Source organism: Podarcis cretensis, assembly GCF_951804945.1.
Source record: "Podarcis cretensis genome assembly, chromosome: 10".
NCBI classification, from domain to species: Eukaryota; Metazoa; Chordata; class Lepidosauria; order Squamata; family Lacertidae; genus Podarcis; species Podarcis cretensis.
The window spans coordinates 14,381,504-14,408,325 of NC_137179.1; the positions used below are offsets into that span (position 1 = coordinate 14,381,504).

At 43.9% G+C, this 26,822-nt stretch overlaps 1 protein-coding gene across 2 annotated transcripts in view; it reads right to left on the bottom strand.

The window, feature by feature from the left end:
* Positions 1-26,822, bottom strand: part of PDE3A (phosphodiesterase 3A) — a 272,985-nt gene that overhangs the window by 23,525 nt on the left and 222,638 nt on the right. For both annotated transcript variants that reach the window (XM_079992263.1, XM_079992262.1), the window contains 7 exons: positions 18,775-19,035; positions 18,026-18,180; positions 12,892-13,007; positions 10,868-11,087; positions 8,266-8,351; positions 7,539-7,708; positions 3,944-4,081 (listed from right to left, as the gene is read on the bottom strand). In XM_079992263.1, coding sequence (XP_079848389.1) covers positions 3,944-4,081; positions 7,539-7,708; positions 8,266-8,351; positions 10,868-11,087; positions 12,892-13,007; positions 18,026-18,180; positions 18,775-19,035 — 1,146 coding nt within the window. The remainder of the gene's footprint in view (positions 1-3,943; positions 4,082-7,538; positions 7,709-8,265; positions 8,352-10,867; positions 11,088-12,891; positions 13,008-18,025; positions 18,181-18,774; positions 19,036-26,822) is intronic.

The window sequence follows — 26,822 nt, forward strand, 5'->3', positions numbered from 1 at the left end:
CTCTGTGGAAGGCTTTCCATCATAGCCTGCAAGCCACTTCCTCTGTTTTGGACTCTATCCATTTCAAGAGCTTCATTTTTAACCTCATCCATACAATCTAACTCACAATCCTGTGAGGCAGGCGTGAGGAAGTTGTGACCCTCCAGATGCTGTTGGATTCCACCAGCCCCAGCCAGTAGGGCCAGTACATTTCTGAGCACAATTCAAAGTGTTGGTGCTGACCTTTAAAGCCCTAAATAGCCTCAACCCAGTATACCTGAAGGAGTGTCTCCATCCCCATCGTTCTGCCTGGACACTGAGGTCCAGTGCCGAGGGCCTTCTGGTGGTTCCCTCGCTGCGAGAAGCCAAGTTACAGGGAACCAGGCAGAGGGCCTTCTCGGTAGTGGCACCCGCCCTGTGGAACGCCCTCCCACCAGATGTCAAAGAGAAAAACAACTACCAGACTTTTAGAAGACATCTGAAGGCAGCCTTGTTTAGGGAAGCTTTTATGTTTAATAGGTTATTGTATTTTAATATTCTGTTGGAAGCCGCCCAGAGTGGCTGGGGAAACCCAGCCAGATGGGCGGGGAATAAATAATAAATTATTATTATTATTATTATTATTATTATTATTATTATTATTAGCCCACCTAGTCCAGCATCCTATTCTCACAATGGCCATGCAGGATCCAAGCACAGGAGCCCTCTCCCCCACTCCTGCAGCTTCCAGCAACCGGCATTCAGAAGCATTACTGCCTTCGTCAATGGAAGAAGAGCATAGCTGTCATAGTTAGTACCCATTGATAAGCCTTTTGCTTCATAAATTTGTCCATTCCTCTTTTAAAGCCATCCAAGTTGGTGGCCATCACTGCCTCCCTGTACCCATATGATCCCAACAAGTTGAAGCAGCCATGGCTTCGCCCAAAGAATTCTGGGTGTTGCACTTAAGTTAAGGGTGCTGAGAGTTCTTAGGAGACCGCTCTTCCCCACGCAGAGCTACAATGGCACAGTTCCCTGTGAACTGTGGGATGTGATACATAAGTAGTAGACAAGTACAACATTCCTTGTTTTCCTAGAGTGGACATGCAAGGGGATGTTTGGACCAGCCAGGCGAAAACTTCCTGTTTCCTCCTGGCTGGGACATACTCCCTTTGCATGTGAATAGAGGTGGACATGACCTTACCTGTGCAGGTAACAAAAGCACAAAGCACGCAGGCACTCCTTCCCTCTTTTGGACTTCATCGTTGGAGCAGTAGCTTTTTAGCTAGAGATGCCCTGTTGGCTTTCAGCCAACAGAGGACAAAGAGACTATCTCCTTATGGGATAGACGCACATGTATGTATCTGCAACTAAGTCTGCCTTCAGGGATCCATCTGTGAACTGACGGTGCGGTGAGTAAAATACTTTTATATATCTTAAATAAGATTGTGGTGTGTTTATTCTTTTAAGAGGGAAATAATGGATCTTACTAGGAATCTACAGTGAGAAGCTTAAACAAGCTTGCAACCAGCTACTTGCTGTGCGCTTAAAGGGGAATGTTAAAACTCGGCTAAATTACAGAACTTGCTAGTGTAAGTTAGGAAGGATATTAAAAAACAATATATCTTCTCCTGCCTCCCTGTACATTCCCACATGAACTGACCGTCCAGCTTCCTGGATTGATGGTTGAACCGCTCTGGGAAGGGAAAGGGATGGTCTCCTAACAACTCTCAGGAACCTTAAGAAACCAGAACTCCCCTCTCTTTGGGGGAAGCCATGGCGGTTTAAAGCAGGCTTCCTTAAACTTGGCCCTCCAGATGTTTTGAGACTACAATTCCCATCATCCCTGACTACTGGGTCCTGCTAGCTAGGGATCATGGGAGTTGTAGACCAAAAACATCTGGAGGACTGAGTTTGAGGAAGCCTGGTTTAAAGTCTTTTAAATGCATGGTGCATTGGAGGCACTTGCTTCCTCAATGGCCATCTGTCGTGGGTCCTTTAGCTGGATTCCTGCGTTTCCGGGGATTGGACTAGATCGCCCTTGGGGGTCTCTTCCAAATGTACAATTCTATGATTCAAACTGTGGCATCGTATGGTGTGATTGTGGCCTAGATGCCCCTTTGGTCTGGTCCTGCAAAGCTCCTATTGTGTTCTTATGTTTTGCTGCTATTAAACATTATAACGATCCATTAATAGCAACAAAATAAGTATTGCAATGCTACTGATAATGTGTTGAAATGAGTAGGGCTTCTGCTCTCACCATCACAGCTGCTCCCAGAAAACTTTAATAAACCCTCTCACTAAATGACAGGAAGGCAACGCTTTCTAACACCTTCCTAAGTTGCTTAATTTTCTTTGTGCGCAAAGAAGTTAATAGCTCTTATTTAGCAGGCCTGGTCGTGAAACACCTCCCAAATTCTCATTTGCAGCTATAACCTCCTGGGGCCGCATCTTAACTGGTTTTCCTAGAATCTGACCCCCTGCCCAATATATTGTTTTTCAATCCTTTGACCGATGTAGCAAGGGGAAGGAAGCTTTAATTTTAAACCAGATCTGGTCTTTCTCTCCCTTAATTGCAGCCTTCAATTCCAGCTCCTCCTTTCCAAGCAAAACCTGATTTATCCCGACAGGGGTTGCCGTTAAGCAAACGGAAGTCATAAATTAAGGCATTACCCATGTACACAGCTTGCTACTGAACTGCAGTGCAGATTAGAAAGGGTTTGCTCTTCCATTCTGAGTCCAGAGTCTCCCCCCAGCCCCTTTGCATGGATTACTGTCTGCTGCATTTTGTAATTTGCTGGTGCTGTGTTTGAGTGCTTTCTATTGCACCTCAGATGGATGCTTTTAGCTTACTTCTAAAAAAAGAGAGAGAGAGAGAGGAATCTAGACCATTTTAGCATCCCTCTTAATGTACGTAGATGGCTTCTCAAATATTCCTCAAGGAGATCCATTGGTTCTGCTTTCCAAAGGCATATGCTTCCCCCAGGGGGTGGGGGATATGTCAACTCTTCTTTATTCCATTTCATAAATTTCAGGCTATGTGGCACACATCGGTAATTCATTCTGCTAATTTCTTTCTCCCTCTCACTAGGTTTAAATCAGGAAGGCAATGCAAATTGCAGAAAGCTAAGAATGAATCACTCCAAACCCCAGAGGTCCTTTGCTATGCACCATCACAAGGCGTTTAATTTTTTCTTGCATCAGGAAGCACAAATATTAATTCTCTAGGCTTTAAATAAACGGATGCATCCATTTCAAAAGCCTGGTCTGATCTCACGCATTTGGGCCAAGTGCAGATATTATGCTTCCCAATCTCCAAACCATGGTTAGCACCTCGCCCTTCCTCTGGCATGTACATTCCATCTCCTTTCCTTCTTTTGGTACTAACCAAGGTTAACTTAGCATCTGCCCTGACACAGCTCCAAACCACAGTCTGTAAACATGGTTAGTGAACTGGTTTTTGAGTAAACCATGGTTAGCGCCAAGCAGAAAAGCTGCTGAACAAAGCTAGAAGTATGTGTTCCTCCAGATATCCCTGAATGCCAACTCCCATGAGACCCAGCCGGCATCAGGAATATTCTGGGGTGACAGGAGTTGCAGTCCAGCAACATTTGAAGGGACATGGGTTTCCTTCCATAGGGCAGGGTCTGCAAATTGGTCAGAAAATAGATGCAGTGCAAGAAATAATATCATGTGGTTTCCAATAAAGGAGAGGGGAATTACCCCCACTACTCTTCCTAAATAGCAACCATAGTTATAAAGACATTTGTGCTCCCCTTTCAGGATTTCAACTTGGTACGGTGGGACCTAATTCTCTTTAAGCAACAAGAATTCCCTAAACTCAAGCAGGTGACTTTGTTGTGTGTATGGGAGCTCTGTGCATGTAAAGAGATGTGGATCAAAGTTCTTGTACTTCCCCCTAACCAGGAACACACTTTACCCAAGCTGAGGCCCCAACCCAAGTCTTCAGTGCACATTTTCTTACCTGACTGAGGATCCGACCACATTTCTTGCCTATCTTCTCTACCAAATCGAAGATTGGGAAATTCCAATTGTTTAGCTGCTCCATAAGAGGGTCCAAATTGTCCATTATTAGAGGCTCTGGGGCAAGAATAGGCTTGTCCTGTATCAAGAAACAACACATGCTCTGAAGGTTACCAAAACATTGCAAAACACATGGGTTACTAAGCCCCTCTCTAAATATACACACTGTGCCATTATTACTGACACATATCAACCCCAGGTTGGCTGGGATCAAGCGGGGGGGGGGGGCACTTTTTGACCTGGCGGACCAGAACTTTATCCACCCATCGCCACAGGGGGCAAACTTTGGCAGGTGGGCAGGTTCCTTATGATGGAGTCGGCTGACTTGATAGCTGGACAGCCCTGCCCACTTGTCAAAGTTGACCCACATAGGTTGGGGTCAAAGTTTGCTTCACCAACATATTCCCTGGAGGGGAAGAGTTTTTCCATAACTTAGTGAGATTTTCAGGTGAGGAAGCCTGTAGCCTTCCACAAGCTGCTTGGCTCCAGCTCCCGCAGTAAATCACACGACGAGCCCGCAGTAAATCACACAAGTTAACTGCTTATTAGAAAAGCAATCTGCACAGCAATGTCAGGCCTAACGACCACAGCAACTTTCTTTGGTAGGTCTTGCAGAGACTAAAGTCCTTTGCTTCCCACAGCTGCCTAAGTCCGCTCCTCTTCAAGGTCCTTCCCAAGCAATCTGAGACTATGCTGGTATGCTTGCCTTTGCTTCTCCCACTTCACGCCTTTCCTGGTCCTGGGAGACCAGGGCTGAAGGGGAGCTTGGTGCAGCAGAAGGGGGAGACCCCTGTGACTTTTCACCACCCTTACCCATCCCTGCCTCTTGGCTTCTCTCCTCTCCTGCTTCTAAACTTCTATCTGCCACAGACTCTCCTTTCTCACTAAACCCTGTTACTGCTTCTGTTTCCGACACTCCCTCCTCCCAGTCGTCTCCCTCTGACCACTCACTGTCATTCCACCACCAATCCCCTGGCTCTGAGCTTTGTTCCTTTGGGGGGGTTCTCTGGCCAGTGCTTCCCAGATAGTGCCTGCTGGGCAACTCTGTGCCGAACCAGTCCGTGACATCAGTCACAGCCAGCATGGCCAAAGTCAAGGATGATGGGAGATGTAGTCCAGCAATATCTAGATGGGCACATATTTCCACTCTTGTGTAGATGCTTGCAACTCTATGCTTTCTGCAAACAGATCCCCGCCCTGGTCTACAGGGCTAACTGAGCTGGAAGTGAAAGTTACCAGCTAGCATCTGATGAGGGAAAGTTATTTGCTTTTTAAAAAAGAACTCAAACTGGCTTGGAGGGCCCTTGGCAGTGAGGAATTCTCTTCAAATCTTCAGCTTGGACTCTTTTGTACCACCCCCTGGGGGGCTATTAGTTATGAGCCAAATGTGGATATTTAAGAGCTTAATTTAGGCCACATCTGCACCTTGTTGCACAATCATTCGCAGCAGCCCTGCTCCATTTCGCTCTCCGTCTCCTAATGTTTTTCTTGGTTTGCGCGATACGTTTGATTTTCACTTAATTTTTTTTTTTAATGGATTTTGCTGTTTTGGAGTTCTTCATCTGTGCCATCAAAAATAGAAAGCTGCATGGGAGTTCTCATCTCTTTAGAGGGTAGTTTGACTCTTTCTAGCTAAGTACAACGAGATATGGGATGGTGATAATAAGAGTTTATACACACCCGTGGGGGCGGCTTGCAGCAGAACATTGCAGTGTGGGGAGTTTCTGTACAGGATTCCAGACTTCCTAGTCCTTTCCCCTTCTTCCCCATGGTTTTCCATCTCCCTACCACCACCCCTAACAAAATCAGCATTCCATGGCCATTGAACATATTCAGTCTTTAACCGACTGGGTTTTCTTTGGGGGAGGGAGTCTCCCATGCTTAGCGTTCCTCCACCCTAAAGGTTTTTTTGCACATCTACAAACTTTTGGATTCCCTTGAGTGTGCTGTCGCCACCCTCTTTTGCATAGGGCAACATAAGTAATGGCACTCACAGCCTGCATGTTGGAAATATAGGGGAAGATAGTAATAAATAATAAGCACTCATGGAATAATGTTGAGCTTCAAGCTGCATTGGTTCCCAGTTTTTTTCGGGGCACAACTCAAGGTGCTTCTGTTAGTGTTTAAAGCCCTCAATGGCTCAGGCCCCAAAGACTGCCTCCTTCCCTACAGACCCTTTTGGGTGCTGAGATTGGGAGAAGGGGCCCCCTTGGCAGTTCCTCCACTCTATCAGGAGCTGAGGTCAGGGGTAAGTAATGAAGCATTTGGTATCTGTGAAATTAACTCCTTATTCAAAGAAACCAAAAGTGTGCAGGCCTAGCAATCACAGCTGCTCTTCCCAATGAGGCAGTTGCGAGCGCGGATTGGAAGAAACATTGACAAGAAAGTACCTGGACCAGCCCTGAAAATATATACCAGTTGGTTCAGGCCACTGATTCATTTGGGGCTTGCCGATCAGAAGGTCGGCAGTTTTAATCCCCACAAAGGTGTGAGCTCTTGTTGCTCTGTCCCAGCTCCTGCCAACCTAGCAGTTCGAAAGCACACCAATGCAAGTAGATAAATAGATACCGCTGTGGCGGGAAGGTAAACGGTGTTTCCGTGTGCTCTGGTTTCCATCACAGTGTTCCGTTGCGCCAGAAGTGGTTTAGCTATGCTGACCACATGACCTGGAAAGCTGTCTGTGGACAAATGCCGGCTCCCTTGGCCTAAAAGCAAGATGAGCGCCGCAACACCATAGACGCCTTTGGCTGGATTTATCCGTCCAGGGGTCCTTTACCTTTAACTCTGACAGGTAATGGTTCTCAGAGGACACCTGCTGCCCGAGCTTCTCTTAAAGGAGGATTGTGTGGGGCCTTTCTCAGCCTAAGGGCCACATTCCCTCATGGGCAACTTTTTTAGGGAGACAGGGTAGCAGTGGGCGGGGCCAGAGGAGAAAGTAGGCGGAGCAACAGACTCCCAGCTTTGTACAGTTGTACCTCGGGTTACATACGCTTCAGGTTACACACTCTGCTAACCCAGAAATAGTGCTTCAGGTTAAGAACTTTGCTTCAGGATAAGAACAGAAATCATGCTCCGGTGGCGCGGCAGCAGCAGGAGGCCCCATTAGCTAAAGTGGTGCTTCAGGTGAAAAACAGTTTCAGGGTAAGAATGGACCTCCGGAACAAATTAAGTACTTAACCCGAGGTACCACTGTATAGCAAAAGCTACATTCCAGCCACGTTAAACCTAGAAGTGGCTGTCCTTCAACCAGATGACCAAGAGGCGTCATCGCAGTTCAAAGGGCCACTGAGGCTTGTGGCCTGGTGGGAGTCTTGATGGCTGAGTCTGTCTCCTGTGTCTGTGGCCCCACACTCCACACCTTAAGCAGAGATGTTATGGATTGAGTGCGAAACCTTCAGTGTGGCTCAGCCACAGAAATGTGATCCAAATGGGAAATTATTATTTATTTACTTTTGCAAACCTTGCGGCAGTGCCTCCCCCCCCCCGCCCGCAACAGGCATGCTAGAAACACACAGGCAGAAAAGTGAATGAGATACCTCAGGCGGCAACAGAGTATGCAGTATGATCGTTTCTGGCGTGTACGTCCTGCAGATGGACCCCACGCGCTCCCGTTCCTTGGAGCACTCCGTCTCGTCGTCATTCTGCAAGATGTCGCTGCTGTCGCTGTTGTTTGTTTCATAGTCGGAGGTGGCTTGTGCTGGGTCCTCTGAAAATGCAAGCCCAGCTGCCTGTTAGTTGCTGTCAGGGATCAAGCTGGTAACGGAAACAGCTCCTCTGAGCTGTCAAAAGCTGCTTCCTACGCTGCTGTGTGGCTCACTCTGCCAATCTCTAAATTCGCTCAGGGCAGAGAGACAGACAGGGGCTCCTTCTATACCGTGCATTTAGAGCTGCACCAGGCCACTTTAAACAGCTGTGGCTTCCCCCAGAGAATCCTGGGAAGTGTAGCTCTAGTTGATGTACATCAACAGGGCTCCCCCTATTGGTAGTTGATCCTTATGAGACTACCTGCATGGTGGGCAGGAGTCAGATATAGTTGGTTCCATTCCAATGCCTAAGCCAATACCACTCACATTCTGTAACCAATACAGTTGTGGCCTAAATTTTCCCATTAACCTAATATATTCTGTCCAGGTGTTATTATTCAACATAAGGGGTCTTGAAATGCAAGTGGCAAATGCTTGGATAAAAACAAACAGCAGTGGCAATAAATTGTCAATTTTAGTGATTCTTTTTCCCTCTTAACTTCAGACCCAACTTGCCCACCTGTTCTGTTCAGGGTGTGCGTTCCGCCTTCCCGTCTGCTCAGAGATCCTTCGCTGGGTTCTGCTGGGTTATACGGTCTGCCGCAGCTAGAGCACAGGTCAAAGGACAGACATTGTGTAAAACTAGAGGGGTGAAAATACGTAGCAGTTGCCTGCTTCACGCAGCTCACAAAGGACTGTGCCCTGTATGCAGAGAGCTGGGTGCGTGAAATAGGAATGGAAGAGGAATCTGTTTTAAGCGGATTCATACAAGGAAACCAGTGTATTGACGTTCACCTGCATCAAACTCTTGCACTGAGCACCCATTTATGTCTGAGCTGCTTGTGCATTTTTTTTAAAGCCCAAATAATTATGGGCAAAAAAATTGTATAACACAAATAAGGTCCCATGCAGAACTATATTTCTATAGCATAACTACAAATATTAATGCATATTTATTTTAATACCGTTACATAAATTGTTGTAGGTTATCTTTTTCTGCGCTAGTTCCTTTAGGAAACCTGGATTATATACAGTGGTACCTCGGGTTACATACGCTTCAGGTTACAGCCTCTGCTAACCCAGAAATAGTGCTTCAGGTTAAGAACTTTGCTTCAGGATGAGAAAAGAAATTGTGCTCCGGCGGCGCGGCAGCAAAAGGAGGCCCTATTAGCTAAAGTGGTGCTTCAGGTTAAGAACAGTTTCAGGTTAAGTACGGACCTCCGGAAAAAATTAAGTACTTAACCCGAGGTACCACTGTATGTGCATAATGTTATACAGTGGAACCTTGGTTTTCAAACTTAATCCATTCCAGAAGACTGTTTGGCTTCTGAAAAGTTTGAAAACTTAGGATCAATGGGCTGGTTGCAAAGCCAATGGGGAAAAATGAAAAACGTGGCTCAGAAGCTGTTCAGCTTCTGAAAATTGTTCGAAAACCAAAGCAGTTACTTCTGGGCTTTCCAAAATGGAGGCGTTCAGGAACCGAGGTTTAACTGTATCCAATGCAACTGAAGATTGGGAGATTCAGGGCAGCTAAAAGAAAGCACTTCACCATACAGCACAGGGTTAAAACTATGGAACGCACTCCCACAGGAGGCAGTGATTGCTATGGCCTTAGATGGTCTTCATGGACTCATGGAATTGTAGAGCTGGAAGGGACCCCAAGGGCCATCTAGTCCAACCCCTCTTGCAATGCAGGAATCTCAACTCAAGCATCATCCATGACAGATGGCCATCTATCTTTAAAAATAGATTGGACAGATTCGCCGAGGAGAGGACTATCAATGGCTACTAGCCACAATGGCTATGCTCTGCATCTACAGCTGGAGGCAATAATGTTTCCAAATCCCAGATGCTGGAAACCACAGGAAGGGAAAGACGCTTGCCAGTTTCCCACAGGCATCTGGTTGGCCACTGTGAGAACAGGATGCTGGACTAGATGGGACCCAGCAAGATATTTTTATGTTCTCAAACATATAATTCAATTCAAAGTGTTGGTGCTGACCTTTAAAGCCCTAAACAGCCTCGGTCCAGTATACCTGAAGGAGCATCTACACCCCCATCGTTCAGCCAAGACACTGAGGTCCAGTGCCAAGGGCCTTCTGGTGGTTCCCTCATTGCGAGAAGTGAGGTTACCAGGAACCAGGCAGAGGGCCTTCTTGGTAGTGGCGCCCACACTGTGGAACGCCCTCCCACCAGATGTGAAGGAAATAAGCAGCTATCCTATCTTTAAAAGACATCTGAAGGCAGCCCTGTTTAGGGAAGTTTTTAATATTTAATGCTGTATTGTTCTTAACACTTGATTGGAAGCCGCCCAGAGTGGCTGGGGAAACTCAGCCAGATGGGCGGGGTATAAATAATAAATTATTATTATTATTGTGCATATAATATGTGAGAATTGTTGATATTTTAAACTAGACAATGCCGTTGCAGTCAACATAATATAAACTCATGTATGCTGGCTGCTTGGCATGGCTTAAAATATCACCCTTCTGACTTTCTTTCCCACCAGAATAACACAATGGAGAGAGACGCAGCGACAAATGAGCCTGCTGTAATGCCACACAACTTTTTAAAAAGTGCAATTTTTAAAAAGCGAAAACTCAAACCTGGACACAATTAGGAGTGTTACATAATAGCATTAAGAAAACACAACCTATTGCCACTGAGCTTTTAAGCAAGACCAAAACAGCCTGTTTCTTGGAACCCTTTGTTTTCTTTTTTGGATGTTGCCATGGATCTAGTTCCAAGAAGTCAAAATATAGGACGCAACAGAAAGGCAAGACCGCCTGGCGACGGCCAAAGGGACTTGATATTGTCCGGGAGACCTGATGCAGCTGGAGTGAGCCGAAACAACGCGTAGAGCCTTAGCTCAACTCTTCAAATACTTTAGGGGGACAATCCAGGAACCCCAGGACCTTGCGCACGCAAGCTGAGCCACGGTCCCCTTTGATACGGTGGAAACGGGCAAAGTTATCCCAGCTGCGGTTCTCCCACTCCACCGAAACACACACATACTGGGTTATGGATAATACGATTGCGTTGTGCAGAACAGAGCCTTGAGGACAAGGATGGGGAGAGGGAAATCAAAGACGGTTCCAACAAGTGTCAGAGAAGCATCTTACCTGCTGCAAATGACAGGTGTGGCCACGACAGGCTCCGAAAGGTTAGGGGCGCTCTGGGTGCAACCCAAGACCCTATGGGGCTTCAGCGTTTGCTTAGTGGCAGTGACCGTCGACTCAGGGAATTGTTCGCTGGAGGTCTTGCTGATGGGGCTGTTGGCTGGAGTGCCGTGGATGGGTGAATGGCTTGGGGAGGTAAGAGGCGAAATATTTGGCGGGATACCTAATAGGAGGAAGAATGACAAAAAATTAAAGGGGTGTGCATTTAAAGCATTTATATTCTATCTTTCCTCCAAGGAGCTCAAGCAAGGTTGGTGCTCCTCCTCCCCATTTTATCCTCACAGCAACTCTGAGGTATAAAAGGCGAAAGGTAAAGGAACCCTGGACGGTTAAGTCCAGTCAAAGGTGACTATGGGGTTGTGGCACTCTTCTCGCTTTCAGGCCGAGAGAGCCGGCGTTTGTCCACAGACAGCTTTCCGGGTCATGTAGCCAGTATGACTAAACCGCTTCTGGCACAACGGAACACCATGACAGAAACCAGAACTCCCGGAAACACCGTTTACCTTCCCGCTGCAGTGGTACCTATCTATCTACTTGCACCGACATGCTTTCGAACTGCTAGGTTGGCAGAAGCTGGGACAGAGGAACCCCATCGCACAGATTTGAACCGCCAACCTTCTGATCAGCAAGCCCAAGAGGCTCAGTGGTTTAAACCACAGGGCCACCCGCTCCCTAAAAGGTAAAGGACCTTCTGTGAGGTAGGTAAGGCTGAGAGACTGTGACTGGCCCTAGGTCACCCCATGATCTTCATGACTGAGCAGGGATTTTAACCCTGGTCTCTCCCAGGTGCCACTTGCTTTAGGCAGACCAAAGCTTCTCCAACAGAGATTTCATTGGAAGTTCTTACAATGCACAAGACGGTAGCCAGGACAGGGAAGAAGTTCCAGTTACTGCTTTAAATACTCCATATGCTAGTAGGATGAGCTCAAAATGGGAATTGCATTAGCTGGCATGCTTAGGGACCCAACACACACATTCATGGAGCAGGGGGGAGACAGAGTCAGCAGCAGTTTCAGGGTGCTGCCAAATTTTCACATAGCACAGGGCGCCGCTGAAATCTGAGAGCCCCAAATCTGCCACTGACAAAGTGAACTACATGTGGTTGTCTTGGGCTTCTTTGGAAAAGGGTGAGATCTAAAGATAACAAACTAGTATGCAAAACATTTTAAAAACTTGTTGTGAATCTTCATGGGGAGCTCCCCTCTCAAATTTGACAAGCTGGGGGCAGGTAGGAGGTGTTTAAACCTTCCCTGCAGGTTATTTTTCTGATCAAAATCACTCTCCTGTTGGCTGCATTTCCAAAAGGTATTGCTGGTTTTTTAAACACACAAATGCACTGGAGAGAAAGGTTTTTTTTTCTGCTCTTCCCTCCCTTCTTCCTGGCCTGCTGCTGCTCTGATGAAATCTAGAGGCTTCCTTTGGTTGTCTTAAATTTAAAACAAAAATGCAGAGAGATGCGTGTCTGCTGCATTGCTCCTGAGATGCAAAAGAATGGAAGGTCTCTGCTAATCCCCTCTTGCAGTTCATGCTGGGGACCATAGGAAGCCAGACCATTGGGTCCATCTGGCTCAGAATTGTCTACACTGACTGGCAGCACCTTCCCACGGTTTCAGGCAGGGAGCATTCCCAGCCCTACTCTGGATATGTCAGAGATAGAACCTGGAACCTTCTGCATGGAAAGCAGATGCTCTACCAACAAGCTACGGTCCTTAACATAGGATGTAAAAGAGCTCTTTGCCACTCAGCTTGCAGGGGAGTAAGTCAGCAATCACAGCCAATACTTCTGGTCTTCCACCTGTGGCTCAATTCAAAGCGCAGTCTGTGCTACAGGTGCAAATTTAGCGCAGCTAGGTAAGAAACACAATCTTGGCTGTTCCCCACTGAGTGAGTTTAAACACAGCACACTTAAGAGAACATCCCTAACCCATAACCTCACAGCACATCTGTATGCCCAAGAGCTAACCAACCTTGCCGACTTGGCCGCTTGGAATTCAGATGGTTTGCAGCAGACATTGCATAGGAGGCGGAGAACGACCTGCTTTTGGTGAGGTTCATCAGGAGGGAATTGTTCCACGCGTCGGAGCTGTGAAAAGAGAGCAGAGATCAACCGAGGGGTTATAACCAGCTGTTTCTGCTTGGACCAGAGGTGTTAGGACAGAGTGGGGCTCGCCATCTCCAGGAACAGCTCTGCCTAGCCCATCAGCATCTCACAATGGCCAACCCCAAAGCAGGACCAGTGAGACATTTCACCATCACAATTCTATTGCACCCATTATAAGTGCAGGCCAAGATGTTTGACTTGGGAGTTTATCATAGCTATCCCATGGCCATATAATTCATGATGTTGTTTTGTGAAAGAACCCGAGACCAGTGCTATCTCTGACCAAGGTAAACTACTTTTCAGGGGTGGGGAGTGGCAGGGGAAATTCCACAGTTGCTTCCCCAGATGATTGCATATGTTCTCCATAATGTTCAAAGGAGGAAGACTAGATGAACAGATGTACCTATGGATATCAAATACAGCTGGCTAATGCCCCTTGTCTGACAATGAATGTCCAATTTAAAACACTGAGAAATACACTCTTGCCTCCAACCTATCCCTGATATTATGCCTCTGTGCCTGGTGTTCTTGCTCCTCTGCTGCTGTCATAGATATTAACCCCTGCAAGTTGTGGATCATGGACTTACTTCTGGCCCAACTGGATTAGCAATCCGTTGCTCTTCTCCAGCTCTCCCACTCCTCCTCTAGCTATCTGATATCGCCTCCCAATTGTGGAATGGGTCAAGGCAATGGCTGGGACTCAATGTTTTAAAAGCATGAGAGCACTACTTAGACGTATGCATGGGAGTGAAGAATTTTAGAGATGATTGGTTAAACTTTTTTTTGCAGAAAAGGATTTCCATTCCCAATCTGAGAATAGCATCTGTTCCTTTTCATTATATGCCGAAAAAGCATAATTAATCCCTCAACTACAGGCTAAAGATATCCTTTTCAATCAGATCTGACACTTATAAAGCAAGATTTGATGGATGAATCAATTTAAAGTGTGATAACTGAATGCTCATTTAATTGGTTAAGATTTTTCAATTTTATGAAATTGTCCATGAGAGATTATCCAATGGTTTTTATCACCCTTTTTATTTTCATGTTTCACTTTCTTAGATATACAGTGAGGTTATTTACTCTCTGGTGTCGTCAGTCATCTGAATAATTCCCTCCTTTATGATTATCTGGGAGACAAGGCCAGGGATGGAAAAAGGAATTGCAGAAGCACTTGAGGACTTGACTCAACTTTTCACCTTTGCTGGAGCAACATCTGAGCTAGTTAGTTTCTGTCCAAGGTCCTGCAGGAGATCTATGAGAACGGTGGTCTTTCACGAACTATATTCTTTCACGAACTATATCTGATCACAATGCGGTTTCCATTGAGTTAAAAGGTAAGGATATCAAAACAGCCAGATGGAGAATGAATGAATTTTTATTTAATGACCAGAAGATTGTGAATAAGGCAATAGAGACAATAGAAGATTATTTTAAATGGAATTTAAACGGGGAAACTGCTATAGAGACGGTGTGGGACGCAGGAAAGGCAGTTATGAGGGGCTTTTTAATACAGAAAAATAGTCAAGTAAGAAAAGAAAAAGAGACAAAGAAGGAACAGATCCTAACACAGATTATGGAAAATGAAAGAAAGTTAACTATCAACCCCAGTGAGGAGACCGCGAAGCAGAATATAAAGATACTACAAGCTAAATTTTCTACAATAATTGACCAAGAGGTAGAATGGAAAATTAAAATGATGAATCAGAGGACGTTTGAATCTGCAAATAAGATAGGTAAATATTTGGCGTGGCAAATAAGAGAAAGAAGAAAACAAAACACGATTAGTAAGATAAGGGAAGGAGAAAGGATTGTGGAAGAACCAAAAGAAATAAGAAAGATATTCCAAAAATATTATAAGGATTTACATAAAGGAGGAAAGGAAACAAAACAAGAAATAGACTGCTTTTTGCAAGAACATCACCTAAAACAAATTTCAAAAGAAGAAAAAGATATTAGACCAGACAATTACTCAAGGAGAGATAAAGAAGGCCATTAAAAAGATGAAAAGTGGGAAAGTGCCAGGGCCAGATGGCCTTTCGGCCAAATATTACAAAACGCTAAGTAACCAAATATCCCCAGTGTTAGGAGAAGTGATGAATAATATATTAAAGGAAGGAAGGATCCCGAATACCTGGAAGGAAGCATACATCACCTTGATTCCTAAAAAAGATGCAGATACCTTGGAAGTGAAAAACTATAGGCCAATTTCATTATTAAATAATGATTACAAGCTATTTGCAGATATAATGGCAGAAAGATTAAAAAAGGTCCTGAACAATAAAATACATAAAGATCAAACGGGCTTCCTCCCAGGGAGACAATTAAGGGAAAATGTAAGGAACTTGATAGATATTATTGAATATTTGGATATGAGTATAGATAGACAAGCGGCCTTGGTGTTCATAGACGCTGAAAAGGCGTTTGATAATATCTCGTGGGATATCTTGAAGAAAAGTCTGGAAACGATGGGAATGGGAGAGAAATTTAGAAAAGGCATAGAAGCAATATATAAGGAACAGAAGACAAAGTTGGTAATAAATAACACCACAACAGAATACTTTAGTATATATAAAGGAACTAGACAGGGCTGCCCCCTGTCTCCTCTATTGTTTATAACAGTATTAGAAATACTGAGCGAGAGACTAAGGGGGGCAACAGAAGTTAAAGGAGTCAAGGTAGGAAAGAGGGAATATAAAATCAAGGCCTTTGCAGATGACATCGTATTAACCTTAGAAGACCCAAAAAATAGTGTAAAAGAAGCTTTACAAAAAATTGACGAATTTGGAGCCATGGCAGGACTTAAGGTAAATAAAAATAAAACCAAAATGTTGGTCAAAAATTTAACAAAGGAAGAAATGATAGATTTAGAACAAAGGACGGAAATTGCGGTAGCTAAGAAAGTGAAATATCTTGGAATATGGGTCACAGCTAAGAACATAAATTTATATAAGGATAATTATGATGTCACCTGGAGGAGTATAAAGAAAGACATGGAAATTTGGGGGAGGATGAAACTCTCCTTTTTGGGGAGGATAGCTGTTGTTAAAATGAATATTCTGCCTAGAATGCTATTTCTATTTCAAACTATCACCATACTTAAAGGCTTAAAACAATGTAAAGAGTGGCAGAGAGCCTTGGCGAAATATATTTGGCAGGGGAAAAGGCCACGGATAAAAATGAAAATTTTGATAGATAAAAAAGAAAGAGGGGGCTTTTCTCTCCCGGACCTAAGTCTATACTATGAAGCGGCTTGCATACTCTGGTTAAAAGATTGGATAAAACTGGAGAATAGAGACCTATTGGACCTGGAAGGTTTTAATAATTGGTACGGATGGCATTCGTACCTTTGGTATGGGAAAGTGAAGGTCCACAAGAGCTTTTTAAACCATATTTTTAGGGGACCGATATACCAAGCATGGGAAAGGAATAAAAACCTCCTTGAAAGAAAGACTCCCTGGTGGATTTCACCAATAGAGGTTCTAACGGTCAAGAAAACAAACATGGAGGAGAAAAACGCCACCTATGAAGAAATGTTAAGAAAAACAGACCAAGGGCCCAAACTCAGACCTTATGAAGAGATAAAAAGCTTATTCACTGGTTGGTTGCAATACCACCAGGTGAATGATTTGTTAAAAGAGGATAAGAAAAAGTTGGGTTTTGATGATAAAAAATCAAAATTTAACATAGAAGTAGTAGAAGGCAAAACCAAAACCCTATCCAGAATTTATGATATACTATTAGAGTGGTATACAAAGGACGAGGAGGTGAAGGGGGCAATGATTAAATGGGCAATTGACTTTGGTTATAACATCGATTTCGAAAGGTGGTCAGAAGTGTGGAATTGTAACATAAAGTTTACAGCATGTATGGCACTGAGAGAAAATGTTTGGAAGATGTTATATAGGTGGTACCACACCCCTGTGAAATTGGCCAAAATGTATAGATTAAAGGATAAGAAATGCTGGAAGTGTGGTGAGGTGGAGGGTGATCTATATCATTTATGGTGGACATGTAAAAAGGTGAAAGGCTTTTGGGAATCACTTTATAATGAGCTTAAAAAAATACTTAAGTACACTTTCCCCAAAAGACCTGAAGCCTTTTTGCTGGGAATGACGGGCAAAGAAATCAAAAAGGAAGACAAGACGATATTCCTCTATGCCACCACAGCAGCGAGAATTATGTTGGCACAATACTGGAAAGTGGAAACCATCCCCAGCATAAATGACTGGCAGATTAAAATGGTAAATTATGCTGAGCTTGATAAATTAACAGGTAAAATAAGAGATCAAGATGAACAGAAATTTCTGAAAAATTGGAGTAAATACTGGAACTATATTGGAATAAATGTCTAATGTGAACTGGCGGGGTTAGAACAATACTACCAGCGAGTGAATTTAGGATTATAGATTAAAAATCAAATACGTAATGGAAGTAGATATTCGATACTTACCAAAAGAGTAGAAGGGAGTCTAGGGTGTTTTTCTTTTCTTTTCTTTTTTTGGCTTGTATATCTCTGTTGTAGTGACCCCTTTTTTGTAATCTTTTCTGTGTATATATATATATATATATATATATATATATATATATATTTCTTTTTTATATGTCTGTTTTGTGTATAACTTTAATAAAAACGTATTCGGGAAAAAAAAAAGAATACAGAAGGGGGAGGTGTGAGGAGGTCAGAGAAATTAGGTATAGAAAAGAAGGTTTGAATTTATACTTGTTTTTGTTTTGTTGGTTTGTGTATGTTTTTTACTGTTGTTTGTGTTTATATGTTTTTATTTGAAATCTCAATAAATATTATTTTAAAAAAAAAGAGAGAGAGAACGGTGGTCTTAGTCTTTGTGATTACACCATCAAAAGACGAGTCATAATCCAATCCAAAACATCTACTGTTTCCAGGAAGAAGTCAACCCTCATAAGGTTCTCAGATGCTACAGAGAATCACAGGACTTTTTGTCATTGAACCACCCCCCTACACACAATTATTTCCTCACCCGGATGATGAAGTATCATGAAGTTTGATGCTAGCACTGCGGTCTCTTCTCACTGGAGCTGGCTCCAAAGTGGGCAAACCAGTTGCAGATGTGGTTGTTGTCCAAGTGGACGACACTCGTCGCAAAAGACCTGGGGGCAGACTTTTCCGGAAGCGCTAAGGATAAGACAGGAAGACTTTTCAACTGGGTAGTATTTCGTCCATGATTGCCAGCAGTTACTGGCAGTCAGTTTGCAAAGAAAACATTGTGAATGGGGTGGGGAGGAGAGGGAAAGAATTATTTTTAAATGAGTAGCCTGTTAGCTTTTTCTTGTAGCTTGTATAATTACAAGATTACAATATAAACTTAGAAGGGGGTTGAGTGGCTGTGACTATTACAAAGGGACCCTGAACATCTGAATTTCCCATTACACTACTGACTGATAGTCAACAGCACTCGGGGTGGCCTTGGGCTTGCATGTGAGCCCTTGTGGAGTAGTGGTTTGAGTGTTGGACTTATATTAGTGAAACCTGGGTTCAAATTCTGACTCAGCCACAAATAACAAGGTTATTAGATGACTTTGGGCCAGTCCTTGTCTTTCAGCCTATATATCTCACAGGGTTGTCATGAGTATAAAAGGTGAGGGGATTGTGCATGCTGCACCCTGAAGCATCTATTTCACACAGAATGTCTTTTCTTACAGCCACAGAATTAACACCCGAGGAAAAGAAGAACCAACATTTCCCACAACCTGAAAGAGGGACGCTCACCTTGGGAATAGTCAGCTTTTCTCCCTTCTCTGAGCATTCCTCTGAGTCAGAACAGGTGTAGTTCTCATTGAAAGATGCCAAAGGGTTGATCCTCGGTTTGTGGATGGCTTGGAAGGTTAGCTGTGTGTTGAGCAGGTTGCTCACCGCCCGAAGGGAGGTGCAGACGTTTGGTGGTAAGGAAGGATCTGCCAGGAGGTCTGTAATAAGTCCGTGAGCCTCTCCCATGACTGCAATGTCAACTGTAATACTGGTGCCCGAAGACTGGAAGTAGAGAAAGAGTGAAGCTTCAGCAAAAATGAAAGTCAGGAAATGGCTAAATCAGAACCCAAACCAAGGTGATCTCTGCACTGCAAAGTTTGCCCTCATTTATGCCATATTCAATACTGTGCTGGAGATTTAAAATTTGTTATGTACAATGCCCTGAAATCCATTTTTGGGAAAGGATGTGCTGCATACATTCTTAAAATAAATATTGCATATCTCAACGCTCTCATATACCACTGAAAGAGGAAATGTATACCTTGCCAATGCAATTCACAGGATTTGCAGAAGCTGTGTGTGTGTGTGTGTGTGTGTGTGTGTGTGTGTGTGTTTCGCAGATGAACAAAGATGACAAACACTTCTTTTCCTGGTGCAGACATACCAAATGTTTAGTAACTGAAGGGGGTGTACCAACAAGTAGACAATAGCCCTCCTTATTGCTTTCATACATGCAGAAACTCGGCACAAGAGTCATTTCTCCTGGTGCTATGTTTACCTGTATGTTTTGCAAAACGGGCAACTTGACTCCTGCCCATCATAGAGTAAGGTTCCCCACCATTGATATGGATTGGGCAGGGGAAGCTCTTTGGGTGATGAGAAGGACACAAGTTGTGCAGTCAGCTGAATGCTACAGGTGAGGTAGGGATGGAAGAAGCAAATTTAATGACCAGAGTCCCCCATGCATGTACACACACTGCTCTACTTTATCATGATATACTTTATCATCTCCTTGGTGTGTTCTCCAGGGTCAAGACACATCTGACGTGACATCTAGCTTGGTCCTTTGTACAGGGGCAGCTTCATAAGCTGCAGGTTATGTGGATCCGGCAGTGCAAATGCAGTCATATATTGTCGCTTGCCCCAGATTTGCCAGTATAATCCAAGAGTTGATTAGAGTGTGGTGCTGATAACACCAAGGTTGCAGGTTCGATCCCTGCACGGGACAGCCACATATTTGCAGGGGGTTGGACTAAATGATTCTCAGGGTCCCTTCCAACCCTATTTTTCTCTGCACGTCCAAAGGATGTTACCGTAGAGCTGCAGGAAGCTGTTTTCCTTCCTCCCACCTTGGCAGAACCCACAGTAGCTTTAGCCAAAATTGGTCGATTCATTTGATTGGAGGGCTTGCAACCTTTTCCCAACATGAAACAAGTTCACCAAGCAGACAAGGAGACCCTGGTCATTCTACATGTCCTATCAATCAAGCTCTCTGGCAAGCCACAGGCCGCATGCAAGCACACACGCGGGTGCACACATAAACACACACACAGAGAAAAGAAACAATGAAAAGGGTTAAGATAGACTGCAGGTTATTGGCATGCAGGGTGCAAACTGAGGAACAGGCAGGCAGCTGTGCCTGGCTTGTCTTTGCCCTTTATAAAATAACAGCCCGGCCATAAATCATGATTCGATATAGTTTCCAAGTCACATCATGAACTCTCTGGCCAAGTGTCTTAAAACAAAATTAAAAGTAAACACAGCTCCTTTCTCTCCTCCCCCTGCTTCCCGACTCTTTTAATTTCCAAAAAGCCTTGAGCAGCACATGCCGGCAGCTTCGGTGGAAATAACAGGTTATTTTAGAATTTGCAGACAAGTCTCCGTAGGGATTTCTATCCCCAAGATTAAGCAGGGATGAAAAACATGCTCCATATACTTGTTTGACACGTTTCTCAGAAGGATGGGGGCTCTTCTGCAAAAGGCAAAGAAAGGCTGTTGACTTTGGAGACCTTATAAGGATGATCTGTAGCTTTGCCCAAGGAAGAGTTTGTGTGCCATCTCTGTAACTCATGTCAAGCTGACCCAGCTGTACCGTTTGGAAACTATTTAGGTGTTTGTTTAGTTTTTAAAAATTGGTATAGTATTTACCTCATAAGAACCTCTTAGCAGTGCACGATCTCCTCCTGGACTCCATTACCTGACAAAAGAGGGATCTGACCTCTAGTCCCTGACACTTAACCAGGGTCAAGGCAACAAACCAAAGAGAGTGCTAACCAGGGTTAACAGTCATGTCTGCACCAGGATTGTGCCATCAGAACTTTGGTTCTTTGAAATTCTGTGTTCCAAAGATCGGGAGAAGTTTCACTAATAAGACTGCAATCAATCAATCACGCCTTACCGTTGGAACAATTTTCCCCACCTCCACTTCCTGGGGATGTGACAATGGGATGGGACTTCTCAGAGAGAACATTCCCTCCAACTGATCTGTAAAGGTACCCAATTTTGGCTTCAACTGACATTTCACTTAAAATTAATATCTAAGGTAAAGGTAAAGGACCCCTGACAGTTCAGTCCAGTTGCGAACAACTCTGTGGTTGCGGCGCTCAGCTCGCTTTACTGGCCAAGGGAGCCGATGTTTGTCCGTAGACAGTTTTTCCGGGTCATGTGGCCAGCATGACTAAGCCGCTTCTGGAGATACCAGAGCAGCGCATGGAAACGCCGTTTGCCTTCCCGCCGGAGCAGTACCTATTTATCTACTTGCACTTTGGCATGCTTTCAAACTGCTAGGTTGGCAGGAGCTGGGACTGAGCAATGGGAGCTCACTCTGTTGTGGGGATTCGAACCGCGATCTTCCGATTGGCAAGCCCAAAGCTCAGTGTTTTACACCACAGCGCCACCCACCTTTGCTAATAAAAGGACTATGCAATGATTTACTTTCCCTCTATCTGCAAAGGAATCTGTGTGTACGCTTAAAGATGGAGTTAGGCCACTGGTCCATTGATCCATCTCGCTTACTGTCTACATTGATGGACAGGGGGTCTCTCCCTGCCCTGCTTGTAGATGCCAAGGAATGAACCCAGGACCTTCTACATGTGAAGCAGATGCTGCATCATTTCCCTATTTTTTTTGCTTTCCAAGAGATCTGATATTTACACAGAACCTAACACAGCCTCATCTGAATGTCTGCTGCCTCCTCTCACCCTCCATCTTAACAGGGCAAGCCTAACACAATTTAGCTTGAAGTAAGCCCCATTGAATTCAATATGGTGTACTTCTGGGAAGACACTGTACAAGACTCTTACAGTGCAGAGAATAGCCCCCCCCCCAATTTTATTTTTATTTTGCATTGCTTATCATCTGGTCAGATTAATAGTTCTGAAGAAACTCAAAAGCTTGCAAATGGTTTTCTTTTCTTTCTTTCTTTTCTTTTTACATTTTGGTTGGCCAAATAAAGATTTGGCCTTAATGTGGATTTTGGGATAATTTGGACTCCACATTGGATTTTTATGTTCTGGTTATTTTTGGGAAACAGCAACAAATCATAACGTTTCCAGTCTGACGATCTCAAGCCTTGTCCCATTTTGAGATGAGACGAAGAGATTGTCAAGGGTTAGGAATTTCCTGTGTAGCAGAAAATGCAGTTGCTATTCAACCTTCCTTAATATTTGGCATCAGAGAGGGACTGATAAAAGAATCAGTCACACACTGTGTGTGTGTGTGTGTGTGTGTGTGTGTGTGTGTGTGTGTAATCTTGTTTCACTTTTATTACAATGTAGAGGACAGAAGGGATTGTATATCCATAATGGGACTCAAGATTGCTTTAAATCAGGCATCCCCAAACTCGGCCCTCCAGATGTTTTGGGACTACAGTTCCCATCATCCCTAGCTAACAGGACCAGTGGTCAAGGGTGATGGGAATTGTAGTCCCAAAATACGTCTGGAGGGCAGAGGTTAGGGATGCCTGCTTTAAATCATGCACTGAATTTAGAATGATTCCCTCTTTGAGAACCTGGCCTTGGTCTTCTTCGCAGCCCGTTCAATTTGTAAAAATTCAGATGGTTATAAATTGATAACTTGAAACGGTCAAGCGGGGATGGTAAAGAAAAAGACAAGAGAGAAATAATGGCAACTTATGCTTGTTCTAAATTTGAATTGGGCTGCCTAGCAAATGTTAGCCTAGAGGAGATGGAAGAGGGGGCTGCTGATCGAGACACAGTTGCCCCGCTGACTAACACAAAACCCGAAAGACATTTGCTAGCATGGGGCAGGGTGATGGAAAGGACATGGGAGATGTTGATTGGGTGGGGGAAGGTACATAAGAAACTCTATCCTGGGGCAGAATTTTAACATGTTACATTTCCATTTCAGAGATCCCATCACTACAATATTCATCTAACACCATTTACCATATTTTTTCGTGCATAACACCCCCCCCATGTATAAGATGACCCCTGTTTTTGGGGGCTCCAATTTAAGAAAATGGGGGGAGATGGCCCAGAGTTGTTGAGCTCTTTTTTTGGGGGGGGGGGTTGCCAAAAATCACTGACCAGACTGACAAACGCTGTCAATCGCACATGTCACAGAAGCCGCAAAGCATCTGTCTGCTCGCCACCAGCACCTGGCAATCACACAAACAATTGCCACAGTGGTAGCCAATCCACAGCAGCCCTTGCCACAGCCACCAATCACCCACCCTATCACCGCTGACAAGCTCCTCTATTTTCATATGGACAGCTTGGACTTTGGTGGCAAAAGGGTGGAAGGAAGAAGAAGTCCCGACAATAACGGATTGGCATAACAAGCTACAAGAATTTGCTGAGAGGCAATTCAACAAGAATTTATGGAAAAGTGCGATAGATATAAGATATATGTTCAAAAATACAGTAAAGGTTCATTATCTATGCTAGCATTCGATTGACGTTGGAGAGAAACTGAGAAATAAGACCAAGGGTACATATTGATATAGGAATGTATTAGATAAAATGTAAAAGAAATATACAATAATAAGAGTACATTCATTTGTAAATAAGGAATATACAATGGGATAGACAGGAAGTCCAAAGTGTTGGTACATATATGATTTTGGAATGGTTTTTTGTCCTTGTTTCTTTTCTTTAGGTATATAAACTTTGTATATAAACTTTGTATACATGCTGAAAATTATATTATAATAAGCCTTGTGATGTAATATGATAATGTTTACCGATGTAACATAAGAACATTAATAAATAAATAAAACTCAAAAAAAGAAAGAAAGACAAGCTCCTGCTTGTGGCTGCAACCGATTTTGAACATTATTTTTTAGAGTAAAAACCCTTGTCTTATACACGGAAAAGTACGGTAACTTGGGAACCCGAGGATCTGCCTTCTACCGACTGAAACCACAGGTCCTTCTCTCTCAGTGTTGTGTTATCTATACTGACTGACTCCCGAGGGTTTCAGTCAGTATAGGTCCAGTCGCGACCGACTCTGGGGTTGCAGTGCTCATTTCACTTTATTGGGCAAGGGAGCCGGCGTACAGCTTCCGGGTCATGTGGCCAGCATGACTAAGCCGCTTCTGGCGAATCAGAGCAGCGCACGGAAATGCCGTTTACCTTCCCGCCGGAGCGGTACCTATTTATCTACTTGCACTTTGATGTGCTTTCAAACTGCTAGGTGGGCAGGAGCAGGGACCAAGCAACGGGAGCTCACCCCGTCGCGGGGATTTGAACCGCTGACCTTCTGATTGGCAAGTCCTAGGCTCTGTGGTTTAACCCACAGCGCCACCCATGACCCGTTTCAGACAGGGGTCTTAAGCCCAGCCCTACCTGGAGATAATTGAGCCTGGGACCAGGCCTGGCCCACCCATGAGGCAGGGTGAAACAGTGGCCTCAGGTTGGTGAAGAAGCAGTGCCAGAGGCCGGTGCAGCAATATCAGGGCGGTACTTTCTGTTTCGCCTCAAGCTGCAAAACGGGATGTGCCACCGCTGCCTGGGATGTTCTACTGAGCTAGGACCAGTCCCTTATGAAAGACGGAGAACAAAATAAATCAAGTTTCCTTTCCTACCTAACCATAATGTTTAATTCCAACTTCAGGCTTCAAAAATGTCTTAGATTTTGCAGCGGGCCCCAGCCAACTTAACCCAAGCGGCACTATTTACAAGCGGCAATATTAATAGGGGCACTAAAGAAACACGATTATAATCACTTTTCATTATTTATTGAAGAGAGAGAATTCTCAAGAGTCTCATTTTCTCTCTCCCAGGAATGTCTTCAGGCATCTCAGATGCCCTGGCATCGCTGAACAACACAAGCAAAATAATAATAACAACAACAACAACAACAACATCCCAAAACAAATGCAAGCTTTGAAATCGGATAAACAAGCCCTTTGTTTTGCATGAAGAATAAGAAAAAGAAGAGTGTGGAGAGGCTTTTCTCTGCAAAGATACAAAAGCAAGAAAGAATGACTTTATTTAGTAAAGGTTTGAGAAAACTTTGACTCATCTCTCTCACAGAGTAAATGTTAAAATGCCCAAATTGGCTAATGAAGCTGCTAAGTGATGGCTGGTGTTTTTGACACATGGTTTAGAAGGATAATTAAGAACAACGGGTCAATGGAAAAGGCAGAATAAATGCCTTTGTGATGCCTTTTACAATGGGAACCACCAGATGGAGCACTTGAACACAATATTACCAGTTCCAGTAAAACCTCTCTTTCATTGCTAAGTTGTTTGCTGGACAGAAAGTGGGGGGAGATATTTTTTAAAAAATAATAATTAAAAACTCATTTCCAGTTCACTCTTTCTGAAAATTAACCATCAGTTACTTGAGAGTGAGAGCACAGGTTTGTAAATCTGTTAGTCTTTTAAGATTCACATCTGATGCCCTTTTAAAATGTGCTGCGGAAGGAGGGATTCCTGGGTTGTCCTTTTGTTTTTATTACTCTTTCGTGGGGCTGCAATGGTGCAAAAATGTGGTTACAAAGCACGGATCCACATGGATCCTCAGGATTTTTGCATTGGGTCACCCCAAATTCACCATCAGATCACATAGCATGTCCATGGCTACAGCCTGCACAAAAAACACATGCATCCACTGTTTCATGGGGCCGCAATGGTGCAAAAATGTGGTTACAAAGCACGGATCCACATGGATTCTCAGGATTTTTGCATTGGGCTACCCCAAACTCACTGTTAAATCACATGTCTGTGGCCACAGCATGAACCACAAAAATCATACACCCACTGTTTCGTTCAGAATATTTTTTTTTCTTGTTTTCTTCCTCTAAAAACTAGGTGCGTCTTATGGTCAGGTGTGTCATATGGAGCGAAAAATACGGTATGTATTTTGTTTAGTTTTGTAATATTGTGATTTTATGTTGTGAACCACCCTGAGATCTATGGGGATAGGGTGATTTTATTATTAATAAAAGTTTGTTATTAATAAAACAATTTATTTTAATAACAACAACAACAATTTTAAAACAATAATGTTATCATTAATAAAATTTGTTGTGTTGTTGTTATTGATGGGAGAGACAGGAGCTATGACTGAACACTGGGGAAACTGAAACAGGACGAAATAAGACTGTTCATAATTCCAGGAGCATCTGCTTGGTCACTGAAGAAAAGCCAACGCTGGACCAGGTGGCCTATGCAGGAGAGTTTGTATGTTCATGAACTACGAACTGGCGGAAAGGATGCTGTACAAAAAAGCATGAAGGTTTCTACGGCCACGAAAATCAATGGGAAAATAAACCTTGCTGCTCAAAGATGAACGAATTACTTGCACCTGCACCGTTTCTTGCTTGCAACCGTACATTTGTGGTGTTTGCAAGTGCACCTTATGTGAACTTGACATTCTGTTCCAGTGGAAAGGAAAGAGAAAAGGAGAAGGGGTGGAAGTGATTGGCGGGACCCCCTAGCTCTGGAATTCGCTCCCTCGTTGCACAACCATGTGCTATGATATATACTTGGGTAACTGAAGGACATCGTGTTTTTGGTGGTACGAACAGATGTTGCAATCAGCCAGCCAGATGTGCTTGAATGAGTCTTTCTGTTGACCCTGATCTAAACATTGCTGGCCCA